General features: G+C 34.4%; 1 protein-coding gene across 2 annotated transcripts; it reads right to left on the bottom strand.

Annotated features, from left to right (window-relative positions):
* Window positions 1-896: 896 nt before the first annotated feature.
* Window positions 897-11,639, bottom strand: sebox (SEBOX homeobox). Of its 2 annotated transcripts, XM_068221087.2 has the most exons (5): window positions 11,464-11,639; window positions 11,244-11,359; window positions 7,973-8,175; window positions 5,113-5,196; window positions 1,655-4,945 (listed from the first exon to the last, which is right to left on the bottom strand). In XM_068221087.2, the coding sequence occupies exons 1-5, from the start codon at window positions 11,571-11,573 to the stop codon at window positions 4,457-4,459; spliced, it is 1,002 nt and encodes a 333-aa protein (XP_068077188.1). In that variant the 5' UTR covers window positions 11,574-11,639; the 3' UTR covers window positions 1,655-4,456. The 2 variants fall into 2 exon arrangements, with proteins under 2 accessions (NP_001306981.1, XP_068077188.1); NM_001320052.1 differs by lacking the exon at window positions 11,464-11,639 and having other exon boundaries at window positions 897-4,945; window positions 11,244-11,430.
* Window positions 11,640-17,148: the final 5,509 nt, after the last annotated feature.

The raw sequence follows: 17,148 nt of genomic DNA, 5'->3' as shown, positions 1-17,148 counted from the left end.
AGCACATGTGTTTAGGCTGTTGGGGAAACCGGAGCACCCAGAGGAAACCAACGCCAACACAGAGAGATCATCCACATAGAAATGCCAACTGACCCAGCTGGGACTTGAACCAGCAACCCTCTTGCTGTGAGGCGACAGTGCTAACCAATGAGCCACCGTGCTCAGATTAAAAAAATACAAACTACAATGTGGTTTCTAGGGGTTTATTAATATATTTGTATGGATAAATACATTGATCATAGTAATATTAGGAATGTTTGTGTATTAAACATCTCAGAGGTGACCTCTACTGCCACCTTGTGCTAAAAGAAACGTCTAAAAGAAAGTTCCTCAGGATCACCCAACATTGTGTACCGATCAACCTGTGATTATTATTATAATATTTCCTGTTTTGATTCTAACAATATAAGCACATATCCCTTCAATATCTTCCTCTGGATTAAAGGATGTAGGAGCACAGACAATACAGGCTGACACACAAAGCAGAGCATGACTGTAGATTTGACACTAGGATTATGGGAATTTATTATATTTTATTTGAAGATTATTTTTTGCTGGGGAGATGATTATGATACATGGAGATCAGTGTCCGGTGGGTCAGTCCAAACCCGAGGTCCCTGTATAATTACTGCGCTAGCAATATACTGCTTGGATCTTCAAAATCCAAATGTAATCTAAGACCCATAAGCTGATGAAACATGAGCCCTGGGGGTTTTAATTTTATCTTTTATTTAAATGTTATCTTGCTTTTATTGTTTTGTTTTTCCATTTTATTGTTTTGTTTTTTCATGCTGGAATGAAACACACATTATATCGCATGTGGTTGTCTCGTATTTAAGATTATACCATTGATGCTTTTGATGTTATTAATAAGACACTGGTCCAAATAGATTTTTGTTTACAACAATGTAAAAAAATTTATTTAGCAAAACAAAGAAATGTTATTTTGCTGCAGCTTTGAGCACAACACCACACATAAACATGTTTGTATGACAAAGATACTTTCATTTGTTAAAGGTGAATGGTAATAAATTAATAAACAAGAGATTTATTTACACAGAAATCAATACACAGCGTACGAACATCCTGAGGAAAGAGAATAAAAATGTAAATATTTTAATAAATATCCCCAGGGTTGAAGCTGGAAAGTCATCCGCTGTAAAACATATGCCAGAATAGTTGTCGGTTCATTCCGCTGTGGCAACCCCTGATGAATAAGGGACTAAAATGAAGGAAAATGAATGAATGTAAAAAATAATAAATGACAGGGAATTTGCAAAATTGTCAGGCCTTAAGAGTTCTGTCGGCAAACTGTTTCACAATAATATTATAGTTATTATAATATTATATATAATAATCATCCCTAAATATATGTTGGAAGATACTAAAACTACGTTTTTGCATTAGGAGTTAACAGAATACTAAAAAAAAAAAATTGGAGGAACCTTGTCCCATTAGTAAACTACATACTAACTAGCTACTGTATGCAGGTAAAGTTGGCTGATATTAAAGGGATAGTTCACCCAAACATGACAATTCTGTCCTCATTTATTGTTTGAGTATCTGATGGACTCAACGGAAGATATACTGAAGATTGTTGAGGGGAAACTATTATTTTGCTGCAGCTTTGAGCACAACACCACACATAAACATGTTTGTATGACAAAGATACCTTTAATTTGTTAAAGGTGAATGTTAATAAATAAATAAACAAGAGATTTATTTACACAGAAATCAATACACAGCGTACGAACATCCTGAGAAAAGAGAATAAAGAGGAAACATACTAAAAAACATGTAATTTTAAAATAAATATCCACAGGGTTGCAGCTGGGCATCCGCTGTGTAAAACATATGCTGGAATAGTTGCCGATTCATTCCGCTGTGGCAACCCCTGATAAATAAGGGACTAAGCTGAAGGAAAATGAATGAATGTAAAAAATAATAAATGACAGGGAATTTACTAAATTGTCAGGCCTTTTAAGAGTGCTGTCAGCAAACTGTTTCACAATAATATCAACAATCATCCCTAAATATATGTTGGAAGATACTAAAACTACGTTTGTACATTTGCAGTTAACAGAATAGTAAAATAAAAAATGGGACAAAACGTGTCCCATTAGTAAACTACATACTAACTAGCTACTGTATGTTGGTAAAGTTGGCTGATATTAAAGGGATAGTTCACCCAAACATGACAATTCTGTCCTCATTTATTGTTTGAATATCTGTTGGACTCGAGGGAAGATATGCTGAAGAATGTTGTGAAAATAAACAGCCACTGACTTTTATAGTATTTTTGTTCTTGCTATGGATGTTCAACATTCCTCAAAATAGCTTCTTTTGTGTTCAACAGACGAAAGAGATTCATAAAGGTTTAGAACCACCTAAAAAAATCATTTTGGGGTGAAATGTCCCTTTAAAAAGACATTCTTGGACAATTAAAAATGAAAATGTACTCACTATCTACTTATTATTTGATTTAGTTTATTTATTCCATTTAAATTGCATTTTTGTTAGAGTTTCAACTCAGCATATTTTAAAGCTGAAAACCTGTAACTATTGACTTCTGTAGGAACAACAAATACTATAAAAGTCAATGGTTACAGGTTTTCAGATTTCCTCTAAATATCTTATCCTGTGTTTAAACTCAAAAAGGTTTATTAAGGGAGTGTAATTTATGACAGATTTTGTTGTTGTTGTGAAATCTCCTTTAAAGACACTTTTTTTTCACCCCAAAATGAAATTTTACTCACTGTTTAGTCTCCGTCATGTGGTTTCAAACCTTCATGAGATTCTTTATTCGAATACAACATAAGATAGTTAGAAGAAAGCTGAAAACCAGTAACCATTGACTTCCATAGTAAGAAAAACAAACTCTATGGAAGTCAATAGTTACAGGTCTCCAGATTTCTTCTAAATTTCTTATGCTGTGTCGATACTCAAACCGGTTTGAAACAAGTAAATGGAGTATTAATTATGACAGAATTTTCGTTTTGATGTGAAATCTCCTCTTAAAGAGACATTTTCACCCTAAAATGAAAATTGACTTATTATTTACTCTCTCATGTGGTTTCAAACCTTTTTGTCTGTGTTCAACAGAATAATAAATAAATAGTGAGTCAGTTTTCATTTTGAAATGAAACTTCTGTCATAATTTATACTCCCTTTACATGTTTTAAACCTGTTTGAGTTTCCTTTTTCGGTTGAACATGACATAAGCTATTTAGAAAGAAATCTGAAAACCGGTAACCATTGACTTTCATAGTAAGAAAAACAAACACTGTGGAAATCAATGGTTACAGGTTTTCAGATTTCTCCTAACTATGTTGCGTTCAACAGAAGAAAGAAACTCAAACAGGTCTGAAACAAGTAAAGGGAGATTAAATTATGACAGAATTTTTATTGTGGTGTGAAATCTCCCTTTAAAGAGACATTTTCACCCCAAAATTAAAATTTCCTTACTATTCAGTCTCCCTCATGTGCTTCTAAACCTTCATGAGTTTCTTTTTTTCAATTGAAAACAAAATACGATCATGTAAAGAATGCTAAAAAAACAAGTAACGATTGACTTCCATAGTAGAAAAAACAAATACTATGGAAGTCAATGGTTACAGGTTTCCAGATTTCTTTTAAATATCTTATGTTGTGTTTAACAGAGGAAAGAAACTCAAACAGTTTTGAAACAAGGGAGAGTAAATTATGACAGAATTTTCGTTTTGGGGTGAAATCTCCCTTTAAAGAGACATTTGTTGAACAGCATAAGTTAGAAGAAAGCTGAAAACCTGTAACCATTGACTTCTGTAGTATTTGTTCTTCAAACTATGGAAGTCAATGGTTACAGGTTTTCAGATTTCTTTCTAAACATCTTATGTTGTGTTTAACAGAGGAAAGAAACTCAAACAGCTTTGAAACAAGTAAAGGGAGAGTAAATTATGACAGAATGTTTGTTTTGGTGTGAAATCTCCCTTAAAGACACATTTTTTTCACCCCAAAATGAAAATGCTGGGTGCATTTAGTCTCCCTCGTGTGGTTTCAAACCTTTATGAGTTTCTGTATTCTGTTGAACACAACATAAGATAGTTAGAAGAAAGCTGAAAACTGGTAACCATTGACTTCCGTAGTATTTGTTTTTCCTACTATGGAACTCAATGGTTACCGGTTTTCAGATTTCTTTCTAAACATCTTATCTTGTGTTTAAAAGAAGAAAGAAACTCAAACAGGTTTGAAACAAGTAAAGGGAGAGTAAATTATGAAAAAAGCTGAAAACATGTAACCATTGAGTTCCATAGTAGGAAAAACAAATCCTATGGAAGTCAGTGGTTACAGGTTTTCAGCTTTCTTCTAAATATCCTATGTTGTTTTGAGTGTAAATCAATGACTATGTTACAACTACAACTACAGATTTAAGTCAGTTCTAGAAAGAAAACATATTTTACAAAAGAGTCTCCAGTGTTTAGCACTCTTCCAGATTAGTGACCACAGCTGCTTTATATATGAGGTCAGAAATATCTCCCAGTGATGTCTGTGGATAATGTGTCAAAGCCTGTCTTTGCAGAGCTTCCTCCAAACTGCTTGGATGTGCAGGAATCATTTGATCCACAGACACGGAGGAATACAAAGCCTGACTAGTAGTACAGTAAGACTTCAAGCCTTCAGGGTGAGCGGCAAAGCAGTTCATCTGCCAAACACTGCTGGACTGGTTCGGAAACGGATGTTGGATCCTTTCCGATGGGCAGCTGGAGAAAGACGAATCTCCGGGTGTTTCAGAGTTTCTGTTTGCCCATTGCAGGATTTCTGGTAGGTCTGGAGAAATGGGCGGACGATTTTGTGGCCAGGGATTCAGAGCCTGTCTAATAAGGCTTTGCTGATGATGACGCAAGCTTTTGTTGGCCTCTGGGCTTTGTTCGAGGTTTAAATCAGGATGGGTTGCTGGAAAAGTACACTGTAAAAAAAAAAGGATGTGATCAATCAGTCATAACAAAACATGTTTTTAGTTCAGTTTAACCTATTAAACTAAGTTATGCAAGCTGTTTTAAGTCAGTTTATCATAATATAATTCCATAAGGTTAATTTGATTCAGCTTTAAAAAGTAAGGCAACCAGTGCATACGTCTTTGGCTGGACTCCTCCTGCTGACTGGTGTAATCAGTTTCTTGCTTTTCATACTGCGAGCTCGTCTGTTTTGGAACCATACCTGGAATGAAATATCAAAACAAAGACAGATTAAAGGATTAGTTGAGGCAAAAAATGAAAATTCTGTTATTAATTACTGCCTTCTGATGTCGTTTCAATCCCATGAGACCTTCGTTTGTCTTCGGAAGACAAATTACGATATTTTAGATGAAATCCTGGAGCTCTCTCTTCCTCCATAGACAGCAACGGTCGAGAGACGTTCGAGGGCCAGAAAAGGAAAATAACACAGGCCCCGTTTACACTGCCGGTTAAATGTGACCCAATTCCGATTTTTTGCTCGTTTGTGACACAGATTGGATCTGTTCTATGACCGTGTAAACACGAAAAAAAGGAATGCATTGGGTTATTCAGAGATCGGTTTCAGGCCTCTTTCATATGTAGAAATAAATGAGATAAGTGACAATACGACTATCATATAAACAGGCAGATCAGATTTATTGAGCTGTTCCGTTTTGTTCATCATTAAACTTGCGGCGTTGTGGTACTTCTCCGCGATTTAATGATGTAGAAGGAAGAGCGTGCGCGGTAAACGACAAAAACAGAGAAAACATAGAAGAGGAAAGTAGTCAGTCGCCACAATTTGCTCCCACCAGACCTGAGATTTCTCTCGTACCCACAAATTCCTCTGAATGATGGAGGACACCATATATGAACCATAGGCGCAAGCTGCCATGACGGCCCTTTCCCACCTCCGCCTCAAACTCATTTTAAAGTTGGGTGAACTTCGCATATTTTGCAGAGCTAAAAGCAAGACAATTTCTTCCATCGTGGCTAGTGTGGAACAAACGCTAGAACCCGCCTTTACACATGAGCAACTTTGTAAGTTGTATGGCAAGTGTAAACACATGAATCGGATATGTGTCACAATTAAAATAACGTGTTAACGGACAGGCAAGAAAATCAGATACAGGCTACAAATCGGAATTGGGCATCGAGACCTGACAGTGTAAACGGGGCCATAGTAAAACATTTGATGTGACTACAGTGGATCAACTCTAATCAAAGCTTCAAATACACATTTGTGAAAAAAAACCTGGAAATACGTGAAAGAGAAGATATAGAATGAACAAAGTCGTATATTTACAGTTTTTTTGCCACACAAATGTGTTCTTGGAGCTTTGTACACTGTAAAACCCAACTCAAACTATTTGAGAAAACTGATTACAGCAAACTATTTAAGTTCAAAAGCTAATCCTAATGAGTAGTCAACTTAATCCATTTGAGTAAATTAAGCAATTTTGAGAACAGTAAAACCCAATAAATGAAGATAACTCAACTGAGTACTGTAAAACCCAATAAGTTAAGGCAACTCAAACCATTTGAGGAAACCGATTGCAACAAACCATTTGAGTTAAAAAAAAAACTAATCTATATGAGTATTGAGTACTTACACCATTTAACCCATTACCTTCAACACTTACTACCTTCAACACTGAGTTCAAACTCTTTGCAAATGAGTAGAATTAACTTTCAGTCAATTTTGAGTCAACTAAACTCATTTCATTTGATAAAGTTGACTGTTGGGTTTTACAGTGTATGATTACAGTTGAACCACAGTAGGGGTTGCACCGACTAGTCCACTAATCGACTTTAATGCTCTGCCTTGATGCTGTTTGACTGACATCGACTAGTTGCGCTGCGCAGATTATGTGTTTTTTGACCTGAACTACATGGCAGATTTACACACTAAGGTGGTTCACCAAATGAAACTGCCCTCCGATTATTTAAAGTAATTCTTAAAATGTTTTTCTCAAGTCAGCGTCAAAGATTCACGTGAACTTTGAGTCATCCAGCAGATGCCAGTTAGATCACTCCATGCAAATACCCCAGAGCAGATGCAAGCCAATCACATTTACGCAACCTTGGAAAAGTAATGTGATTGGCTGTTACTCTTTGCGAAGCGTAGACGCGGACATATTTCGTGAATAAAACAAGAATCGCGATTTCGGCCATAAAGGTGTGACAAACTTCACAGTGAGTGTAAACATCATCCCTGGTAAACAAGGTGAAGATGTGCAGCGAGGACATGTCCGATAAGTAAGATGAGTCAGTAACTGCGAAAAACGACTTGAGCAAGATTTGGAGCAGCTTAGCGTGCACAAGAGGTAAAATATGCGTCTGAGCAAGTCTCTGACAGTGTAATAAGGCTTAACGTTATAGCCTTTGTCTTTCGTGCATTATGTCATGAATAACTTCACATGAATCTGCGTGCTGAGGACATATGCATTACGCCTGCACTATAATATCTGTTATTGTTACATTCTTAAGAGAATGTGCAGTGATCAATTTGTTGACTGCATTTATTTTGCAGTAAAATTAGCCAGGGTGCTAATGTTGCATTATTAATGAAATGAAAGGGTCGACAGTGCATTTGTTTTGCACTAAAATTAGTCATTGGTAATGTTGCATTGCTTTTGCAGTGTGTTATGAGCTGTCAAACTGCATGTGTGTATATTTCCAGTAAATTAATCGCAGTTTGTGGCGTTTTGCAAAACATATACATATTGTGTTTTATTGATGACGTCACCAGCGACTAGTCGACATCGACTTGACTTTGATGATATAAAAGTCGACCTCCAAAAATCTAAAGTCGTTTAACCCCTACATTGAAGCCACAAGGATAATATTTTAGCTCATTGTCTGGATTTGAACATCACCGGACCCTTGTTGTCTATGCAGGATGAGAGAGCTCCAGGATTTCATCTAAAATATCTTAATTTGACTTCTGACGTTGAATCGAAAGTCTCAGGTCTTAGGTTTTTCTTGAGATTTATTACCTGAATCTTGCTCTCTGGAAGCAGCGTGAGCGCGGCTAGTCTTTCTCGCAGTGTGATGTCTGGATACGGTGTGATCATGAATGCGCGCTCCAGTTCTGACAACTGAGCTCGGCTGAAAATCGTTCTCTTTCTTTTTCTCTGACCCTCAACGTGGCCTGTTCTGTCAAGTTCAGGAGAGGACAGCATGTGCTTGGTTGTCACATCTAAGGAAAAAAGTCACTTGTTTAGTAAAGTGTTTGAGAAAATAAAAGTGTTTAAACTATTATAATCCATTCATTCATTCATTTTCCTTAGGCTTAGTCCCTTATTTATCAGAGGTCGCCACAGCGAAATGAACAGCCAACTATTTCAGCATATGTTTTACGCAGCGGATGCCCTTCCAGCTGCAACCCAGTACTGGTAAACACCCATACACTAGTATTCACACACACACTCATACACTAAGGCTAATTTAGATAATCCAATTCACTTATAGCACATGTGTTTAGACTGTGGGGGAAACAGGAGCACCCGGAGGAAACCCACACCAACACGGGGAGAACATGCAAACTCCACACAGAAATACCAACTGACCCAGTCAGGACTCGAACAAGCAACCTTCTTGCTGTTGGGCGACAGTGCTAACCACTGCGCCACAGTGTCGCCCATACGGGTTGCCATATTGGATTAAGAGTCATTCCCTTAATATGTTCAGAAAACAACAATAACCACAATAATAATCTAACAATGCAAAATACAATGTAAAAAATTCTTCCTGTCTTATTTTGTTTTAGTTAAATCAAACTTTTTTTGTCATCTCAACTTAGTCAAACTAACTAAAGCAGGGGTGCTCAATCCTGTTGCTGGCGATCTACCTTCCTGTACAGTTTAGCTCCTACCCTAATCAAACCCACCTGAACCATTTAATTAGGACCTGAAATTCACTTGATAATTACAGACAGGTTTGTTTGATAAGGGTTGCAACTGAAATCTGCAGGAAGGTAGATCTCCAGGAACAGGATTGGCAGGGGCGGACTGGCCATCTGGCAATTCTGGCAAATGCCAGAAGGGCCGGACCAATTTTTAAATGTGGGCCGGTCAGTTTTTTTTTTATATGTATTGTTTTTAAGTTCAGACAGCTTTTATCGCTTGCTAGATGTGATATTATGATGATGATAATAAAAATAATAATAATAATAAATGTTAGGCATTTGGCCCAATCGGCAACTGCCGCCTGGTTTCAAGATGGGCTGACCCAATCCAAGGTTACCCGGACATATTCAAAATCTGGCAATAATGTCATATTATTTCACCATCTTTACACCAAAATAAATAGTGAATGTGGATGGGGCTGTGTCGGTGTGGTAATGTGGGCTGGTGTGGCAACAGTGCCAGGGCTGAATTTTAGTCCCGGTCCGCCCCTGAGGATTGGCCACGCCTGAACTAAAGATACTACGTTAAAAAACATTACAGAAATTTCGTTTTTTATGGCTAAAAAAATGTAGTTAACCTGACAAGCTTATTAAATTCTCCCTGCCTGGAGTCATCTCAACTTAAATCAGTCAAACTAACCAAAGAACATTGTTAAACCCAGCAAACAATTTTGTGTTTAATACACGTCTAATAGACATCTAACGCAGCTCAGCTAAAACAAGCTAACCTTGTCTGTCACTGAAAATCTAATAGACATCTAGGAATAGCCCAAAACTAGACTAGTCGACTAGACAGACTTTATATGTGTAGTCATTCACTACTGTTTATTTGATGACTAGTCTAGTTTTGGCCTATTCTTAGACATCTATTAGATTTTCACTGACAGCCCAAATTTAGCCTTGTTTTAGCCAAGACGACTATGTTTAGACGTCTATTACACTCTCAGTAAAAAGGTATGCAGTGGTGCAAACGTTTCTTGATGAACAGTTTTGTACCTTTGTAAAAAATGTACCTCATACGCTCTACAGAAAAGACCTCTTATGATACTTTTCTGTACCTTTTATGGTACAACTGAAATGAAGCTTGTTCTCACAGAAAAGGTGCAAAAGAGTTGGACAACTTCTTCTTTATTACAATAGTTATGATAATAGTTATGACTGGAAAGGCAAAGTGATTTTAAGAGTAATTCCCATATTAAAACATGAATCATCATTTAAAAGCATGTGCTTAAAGAAACGTATAAACACTAATTATTAAGTTCTATAATACAAAACAACTGGTAAAACAAAACGATAAAGTGGGTATTAAACTAAACATTTAAGGCATTTTTAATAAACATTTGGTGAGCCTTTTCTGATAAATACATTTTCATTATTGATATACACACCTTTTGGCGTTTGCTTTCCACTACACACATGAGCTGGCAAAAGCATACGCATAATTATAATTCTATTTTAAAATTAAGAAAAATTAAAAGTGCTTTTAAGTGATTACAAAGGTTTTGTATGATAATTGGAGAAAAAAGGTTTTATATTGTACATGCACTGAAAAAAATATGTCTGCAAAATTGTTGCAAATAATTCATATGGGTTGAATTTAATCAAACAAATTCAGTTTAGTAATGTTCAGCTTAATTTGTTTGTTTAAATTCAACCCAAATAAATTGTTTACAACCACTTAAAATAATTTAAATAATGTAGTAAATTCAAGGAATCATCTTTGAATATTTTTTTAGTGTGGGAGAATGTGTTTCTGTAACATTTTTGTGAAAAGTGTTGTGAAATGTTTATCAAAATATAATAATAAGTATTTTTTATACTTTATTTGAAATGGAAAAAACAAACATTGTTTAAAATGTATTTTATGTTTTATATTTACTGAAAATAAATTTACATTTTGGATATAGAAAAAATGCCTTTAAATAGTTCTTGAACAAACACATTTGACTGTTAAGGTAGAAAGAGTCTTGTCACTGTAGTGGTACCTTCATGGATCAGATTTGTACCTTTGATGCGGTACAGAGTATTGTGTCTGCAGGTTTTTAAAACCAAATGTACATTTTGGTTTCCCATCATGTCCTTAAACGTTCAAACTGCAATGATATAAATTAGTTTCTTTGTCTTAAGGTACAATTTTGTTCAATAAAAAGATACTGCCCCAGTGACAAGGGTCTTTAGTAAAACACTGTACCATTTTTTCTGAGTGTAGACATCTATTAGACAGCTTCTTAAAACAAAAAATGCTTGATGGTAACTCAGTATAGCTAAAAAAATGTACTTAAAAACTGAATAATTTACAAAATAAAGTTAAAGAAACATAAAAGCATTTGTTGTCGTGACAGAATTAAATGCAAACTTACCTGTAAACTGAAGCATATTTGTGTTGAAAATAAAATCACTTTCTGTCTCCATGTTAATTTTCTGAACTAGGCCTAAATCAAACGACTGGTCATAAAATAGCGCCATAGTCCAGATTCTGGGGAAAAAATGAACAAGTTTAAAGTTATAAAGCGCAGTCGTCCGCATCCAATCCTTTCCACATTCAACGCTGAACTGAATTTACGGCGCATTTCAACCCACCTTCTATATACTCGCCCCTTTTCACACCCGCCCGCTCCTGTATCGCCCTTCAAGGTGTCGTCGATGAGGAATAAAAAAAAGCTTTCAACTTTGATCCCCCCTCCCCACATGCAAACGCGTCAAGTAATCCCTCCGCGAGCATGTCTGGCAACTCCACGTCCATCTCCTGTATATTATCAGTGAACAGGAAAGCAGAGATTCAGATTGAAGTCTGATGGGCGTCCTGCCGATGTCTGTCACAGTCACAAGATCCTTTATCAGGCAAATAAACCACACACTTCACCTGTCTGTTTTTGAATAAATAAATAAATAATATTTCTTCATGTTTTGAATAAAAGTAGGCTATTTTAATGCACGTTTTGACCATCTAAAAATATAGAGTATAAATAAATTATTTTCCCTGAGATGGGTTGCGGCTGGGAGGGCATCCGCTGCGTAAAATAAAACGTGCTGGATAAGTTGGCGGTTCATTCCTCTGTGGCGACCCCGGATTAATAAAGAAACTAAGCTGAAAATAAAATGAATGACTAAATTATGCAACACACAATGGATTTGCGTTGAGGTAACATGAAGGAATAGTTAACTTCCCTACAAAAATGTTGTGTTTATCAGACGTCTAATAGACATCTAAACATAGACAGCTCCGCTAAAACAAGGATAAACTAAACTTGTGCTGTCAGTGAAAATCTAATAGACATCTAAGAATAGCCCAAAATAGTCCTCAAAGACTAGACTTATCATTCTGTTTATTTGATCACTAGTAGTTTTGGCCGTAGACATATATTAGATTATGTTTAGACGTATATTAGACATCTATTAGACATCTTTTAAAAACGGTTATTAGTCTTTACAAATAAAAGTTATTTGAACATAAAAACGATTAAGTTGTCCCCCCAAAATACTCAAGAATTGTGTTGTTTCAACTCACTTTAAACAAGTAGTTAAAATAAACAGCCCATTTTTGAGTGTAGATTAATAAAAATACAAAGTGATCTATATAAATACTGCAGTCCTCAAAATAAAAACAGCATATAAAAATTGATTTCTCAAATACATACGTTGTAATATATGATGTTGGTAATTGAGAGTTCTGCCTTCTAAATATTTTTCCTAAGTGTTTCAGCTGTGTTTCTTTTAATTAAAACCAGGATGGCAAGGGATTTATCGCGATACGCTCAATATTGATGTTTGTTTAAACTATTCATTTAAATCCAGCTGAATCAACACAATTCTTGAGGTTTTGTTGGGACAACTTAATTGTTTTATGTTCAATCCACTTAAATTTGTGAAAACAATCAAGTGAACTTATTTTTTACAGTATGGATATTGTTACATTATTATTATCATTATTATTATTAACCGCTTTAATAAGGTTGTTTTTATGCATTTTATGCCTTATACATACATAAACTACTGTGCATTTTTATGATTTTTGAGAATTCCAATCTTGATTTTTGCATTCAGTTAACGATGTGTCTCTAGTAAGTTAACCTAATTCATTCCTGTTGCCCCAACACAAATCGAGCAATTTGTTGCATGCTTTAATTATACCCTATACACTGTACTTTGATATCGTAAAAACGTACGTTAAAATAGCCTACTTTGATCCTGCGTGTGGAATTATTATTAATTTATTGTTGCCCAAATACAAATCGATTGAGTTGATCCCATCATTATTTACAGTGTAATTTGTGAACAACGCAGCGCTTAAATTTAATTCGACATTTAAGGCAGCAGTTAAGTGTTTTGTTTTGATATAGCCCTACATGTATAACCTCTATTGTTTTTACAGCGTAGATTCCCTGGATACGTTTTTCTAATATCCAGGGACATATTATTATCTAAGGATGATATTACGGATTAAGAGTGGTGTACGACAGTAATCTAAACCCGAGATTACTTCAGTAATCTGTGCGTTTTTGAACTTTGTTGGCATGAGAATCCATCACTTTCAGGTCAGCTTATACAGCCTACTCAAAAGACAACTTTCTTTCTTTCTTTCTTTCTTTCTTTCTTTCTTTCTTTCTTTCTTTCTTTCTTTCTTTCTTTCTTTCTTTCTTTCTCTCTTTCTTTATTTTAGCTATATGGATAATTCATAACCCGTTGTGATGTATTTGCGGCTAAAGTTGCAGCCATATTTTAAATTGTGTGTGTATTTCTGACCCACATCGTGGCCCAATTTCTTACATTGTGTTTGGAATACACACACACGGGCTGTTTCAAGCACTTTGATATGAAAGACCTACTGATAGTGACAAACAGGCAATCGCCGCTAAAAGAGATGAAACACAAACACTTCCAGGAAATCCGCAACAGGCTATGGCCTTCATTCATTCCTTCCTTCCTTCCTTCCTTTATTTATTTATTTATTTATTTATTTATTTATTTATTTATTTATTTATTTATTTATTTATTCATTCGTTTATTCATTTATTTATTATTAATTAATTTATTCATTCTTTCATTTATTTATTCATTCATTCCTTCATTTGTTTATTTATTTATTTATTCATTCGTTTATTTATTTATTTATTCATTCATACATTTATTTAATTATTATTCATTTATTTATCTATTTGTTTGCTTATTCATTCGTTGATTTATTCATTCCTCCTTTTATTCATCAGGGAAAAGTTGCCGCCAACTTATCCAGCATATGCATATGTTTTTCCCAGCTGCAACCCAACATTGGCAAACACCCATACAGTAATGCATTCACACAGACACACTACGGTCAATTCATTTTTTTCAATTCACCTATACTCCATGTCAACTTCTGCTGCTGTGGGGGAACTGGCGCACCCGGAGGAAACCCACGCAAACACCACACACAACTGACCCAGACAAGACTCAAACCAGCTACCTTCTTGCTGTGAGGCGATTGTGCTACCCACTGCGCCACCCTGCTCTGAACTAATAGTCGTCAACATTGGAAGTGGATTAAAATTCTTCATCAAACTTGTGCTAAAATTATTCAACAACACCCACTGTTTAATTTTGACAAACTTTTTAAATCTAATGTTGACTCTGCGCTTTCTAGACAAAATACGCACAAAAATACAGCAATTAAACGATATATGATTAAAAATATAAAATGCATTGTTTATTATTATGAGTTGTTTTTTTGTTTTTGTTTTTTTGTTTAGGCTAAGAAGTGTTTCATTTCTGGGTAGCTATTTATTGTTTTTGGTGTAACTATTCTTATATAAAAAAAGACCATGAAGTCTATATATTGAATAAAATTAAGAAACGTGGTTTTGCAATTCTTAAAATTTATAATTTTCATTAAAGATGCAAAATTTCAGGCTTCTAATTATGAATAAACAGTTGGTCACACATATTTCATTACATTAGATTACATAAAAAGTAGCATCTGCAAACAATTCCAGACCTTTTCGTTTTTATTTATTTATTTATTTATTTAGGCTATTTATTTATTTATTTATCTATTTTGTTTTATTTTATTTTTAAAAGCACTTTTCAGTGATTAAATTAAATTAGACGAATATATGGATTTATTTTGCGTTTATATTTTAATTTCAGCACGTCTGTAAAACGTTTCACTTGGTTAAACTTTTAAACTCAAGTTTACCAGCTACCTTGAAAATGTAAGTCAACTCAGTTTAGAGAGATTCTTTGCTTATTTTTGTTTTTATTTTTATTTGATTTGTTTATTTGGCAAGGACAGTATACATTAATTAGCATTTCTGCAAAAGCACCAGAATTAGTACATGAAGTTGTACCTGAACAACCTAAAAAAACAACAACAACACAAGAATTATACAATCAATCAAGCATATTTAAAAAGTACTATAGAGATAGTTATGTAGATTAAAAATGAATATTTACAAATTAAACTAAAACACCAACATTTTGTAATAGAGATAACTATCAACTTAAGATGTTGAGTTTCACAATACTTAACTAAAACTCAGCATCTAAACAAAGTTGAGTTGACTCACATTTTCAAGGCAGCTGGTGAAGTTAAGTTTGTAAGTTTAACCAAGTTAAACTTTGGCAGCTAGAGCATTCATTATTTGTTTATTGCACTTATTTTAACAAAAAAATGACAAATGTTTAATTAAATTAATTGTGCACATCATGTGTAGGCTAGAAAACACGTAAAAGCTTATGGAAAAGGCTCATTATGCTTTTGACACTAAAATTTAATAAACGTATGCCTGTGCATTTTTTATATGGAAACTCTCATGCATTATTTGGTTGTTCGTGTTCTCCTTAATGCATGATTTATCGCATGTTTGGTTGAATATCTGTAGTCTATTTCTCATTATTTGCTGCAATGAATGTCTGTTTCACAGGATGACCGCACAGGGTCGCTGTGGTTCTGTTTTTATATCGTTTGGTATTGTTTGTTATGATGTCGTCTTTTCACTGTGGATTGTTGTCCGTGTTCTCAACCACATTTTCATCAGATAATCATCAGAGAAGACTGATTATGGGCATATATGGAATCCAAGTTACACCTCTAAATAAGGAAACAATATTAGAATTCATTCATTCATTTTCTTTTTGGCTTAGTCCCTTTATTAATCTGGGGTCGCCACAGCGGAATGAACCGCCAACTTATCCAGCATAGCCTATGTTTTACGCAGCGAATGCCCTTCCAGCTGCAACCCATCATCACTGGGAACATGCAAACTCCACACAGAAATGCCTCCTGACCCAGCCGGGGCTCGAACCAGCGACCTTCTTGCTGTGAGGCGATAGTAATATTACAATTTATTTATATTATTATTATTTCCTTTTTTTTAGTACACTGAAAAAAAATATTCAAAGATGATTCCTTGGATTTACTCAATTTTTTTACGTTAAGTGGTTGTAAACAATTTATTTGGGCTGAATTTCAACAAACAAATTAAGTTGAACATTTTTAAACTTAATTTGTTTGTTTAAATTCAACATAAATAAATAGTTTGCAACAATTCTGCATGCAGTCAGTTTTCAGTTATGCGAAAATGAGAATATACAATCACAGTGTATTAAAAAGAAAATGAAGAGACAAACAGAACATTAAACACATAGACATTACACATTAAAGAAAAAGATTATATAATTTACATATTTCTGTTGTTTTTAAAGCCTTTTTTGAAAAAGAGTTAGAAACTGTTTCAAATTAATACTTCATTTCAGTCAGCAACATAAATAAAAAAAAAGATTTTTGGTTTGAAAATTAACATTTATATATATAACATTTTGTTAATAAGATAAGAAGATTAAGAAAATATGTTTTCTTTTTAACCAAACAAAATGAAACCAAAGAAATATAGTAAGGAAAATTCTTTATCAACATTCTCAGTTATAAAAAAGAGAAAAATCCTTCCAAAGCAACCTAGAGTAACTGCATTGCCATAACAAGTGAACTAGGGACTCAGGGTGCTGCCTTTTATTATTATTATTTCTATTATTATTATAATTTTTTCATTGAACAGTAAATTATTACAGCATAATGAAACATTATGAACTATAGAAGGAACATAGAGGATGTCAGGGGGATAAAACAGTAAAGAAAAAAATATATAATAAGTTAAATAAGAGGTACATGTAAAGTAAAGGGGAATTTTAAATAGGGCATGACAAGATAATGTTTTCCTATCCTTAGTGTTTCCTGAACCGGAAAGTGTTTCAAATTGTTTAAACTCTTTTATGAATACCTTGAAAAGCGGT

The sequence above is a fragment of the Danio rerio genome, chromosome 5, assembly GCF_049306965.1.
Source record: "Danio rerio strain Tuebingen ecotype United States chromosome 5, GRCz12tu, whole genome shotgun sequence".
NCBI lineage: Eukaryota > Metazoa > Chordata > Actinopteri > Cypriniformes > Danionidae > Danio > Danio rerio.
The sequence above is the reverse complement of the archived record's forward strand: the minus strand, read 5'-3'. Positions and strand labels throughout refer to the sequence as shown.

What these genes read in the sequence shown, in the direction of transcription:
- sebox (XM_068221087.2), bottom strand. Translation starts at nt 11,573, where the DNA reads ATGTGGGGAGGGGGGATCAAAGTTGAAAGCTTTTTTTTATTCCTCATC. An exon ending in AAGGGGCGAGTATATAGAAG is followed by an intron (nt 11,360 to 11,463) that starts GTGGGTTGAAAT and finishes TTTTTTCCCCAG; the next exon opens with AATCTGGACTATGGCGCTAT. An exon ending in GGAGGAGTCCAGCCAAAGAC is followed by an intron (nt 4,946 to 5,112) that starts GTATGCACTGGT and finishes TTTTTTTTACAG; the next exon opens with TGTACTTTTCCAGCAACCCA.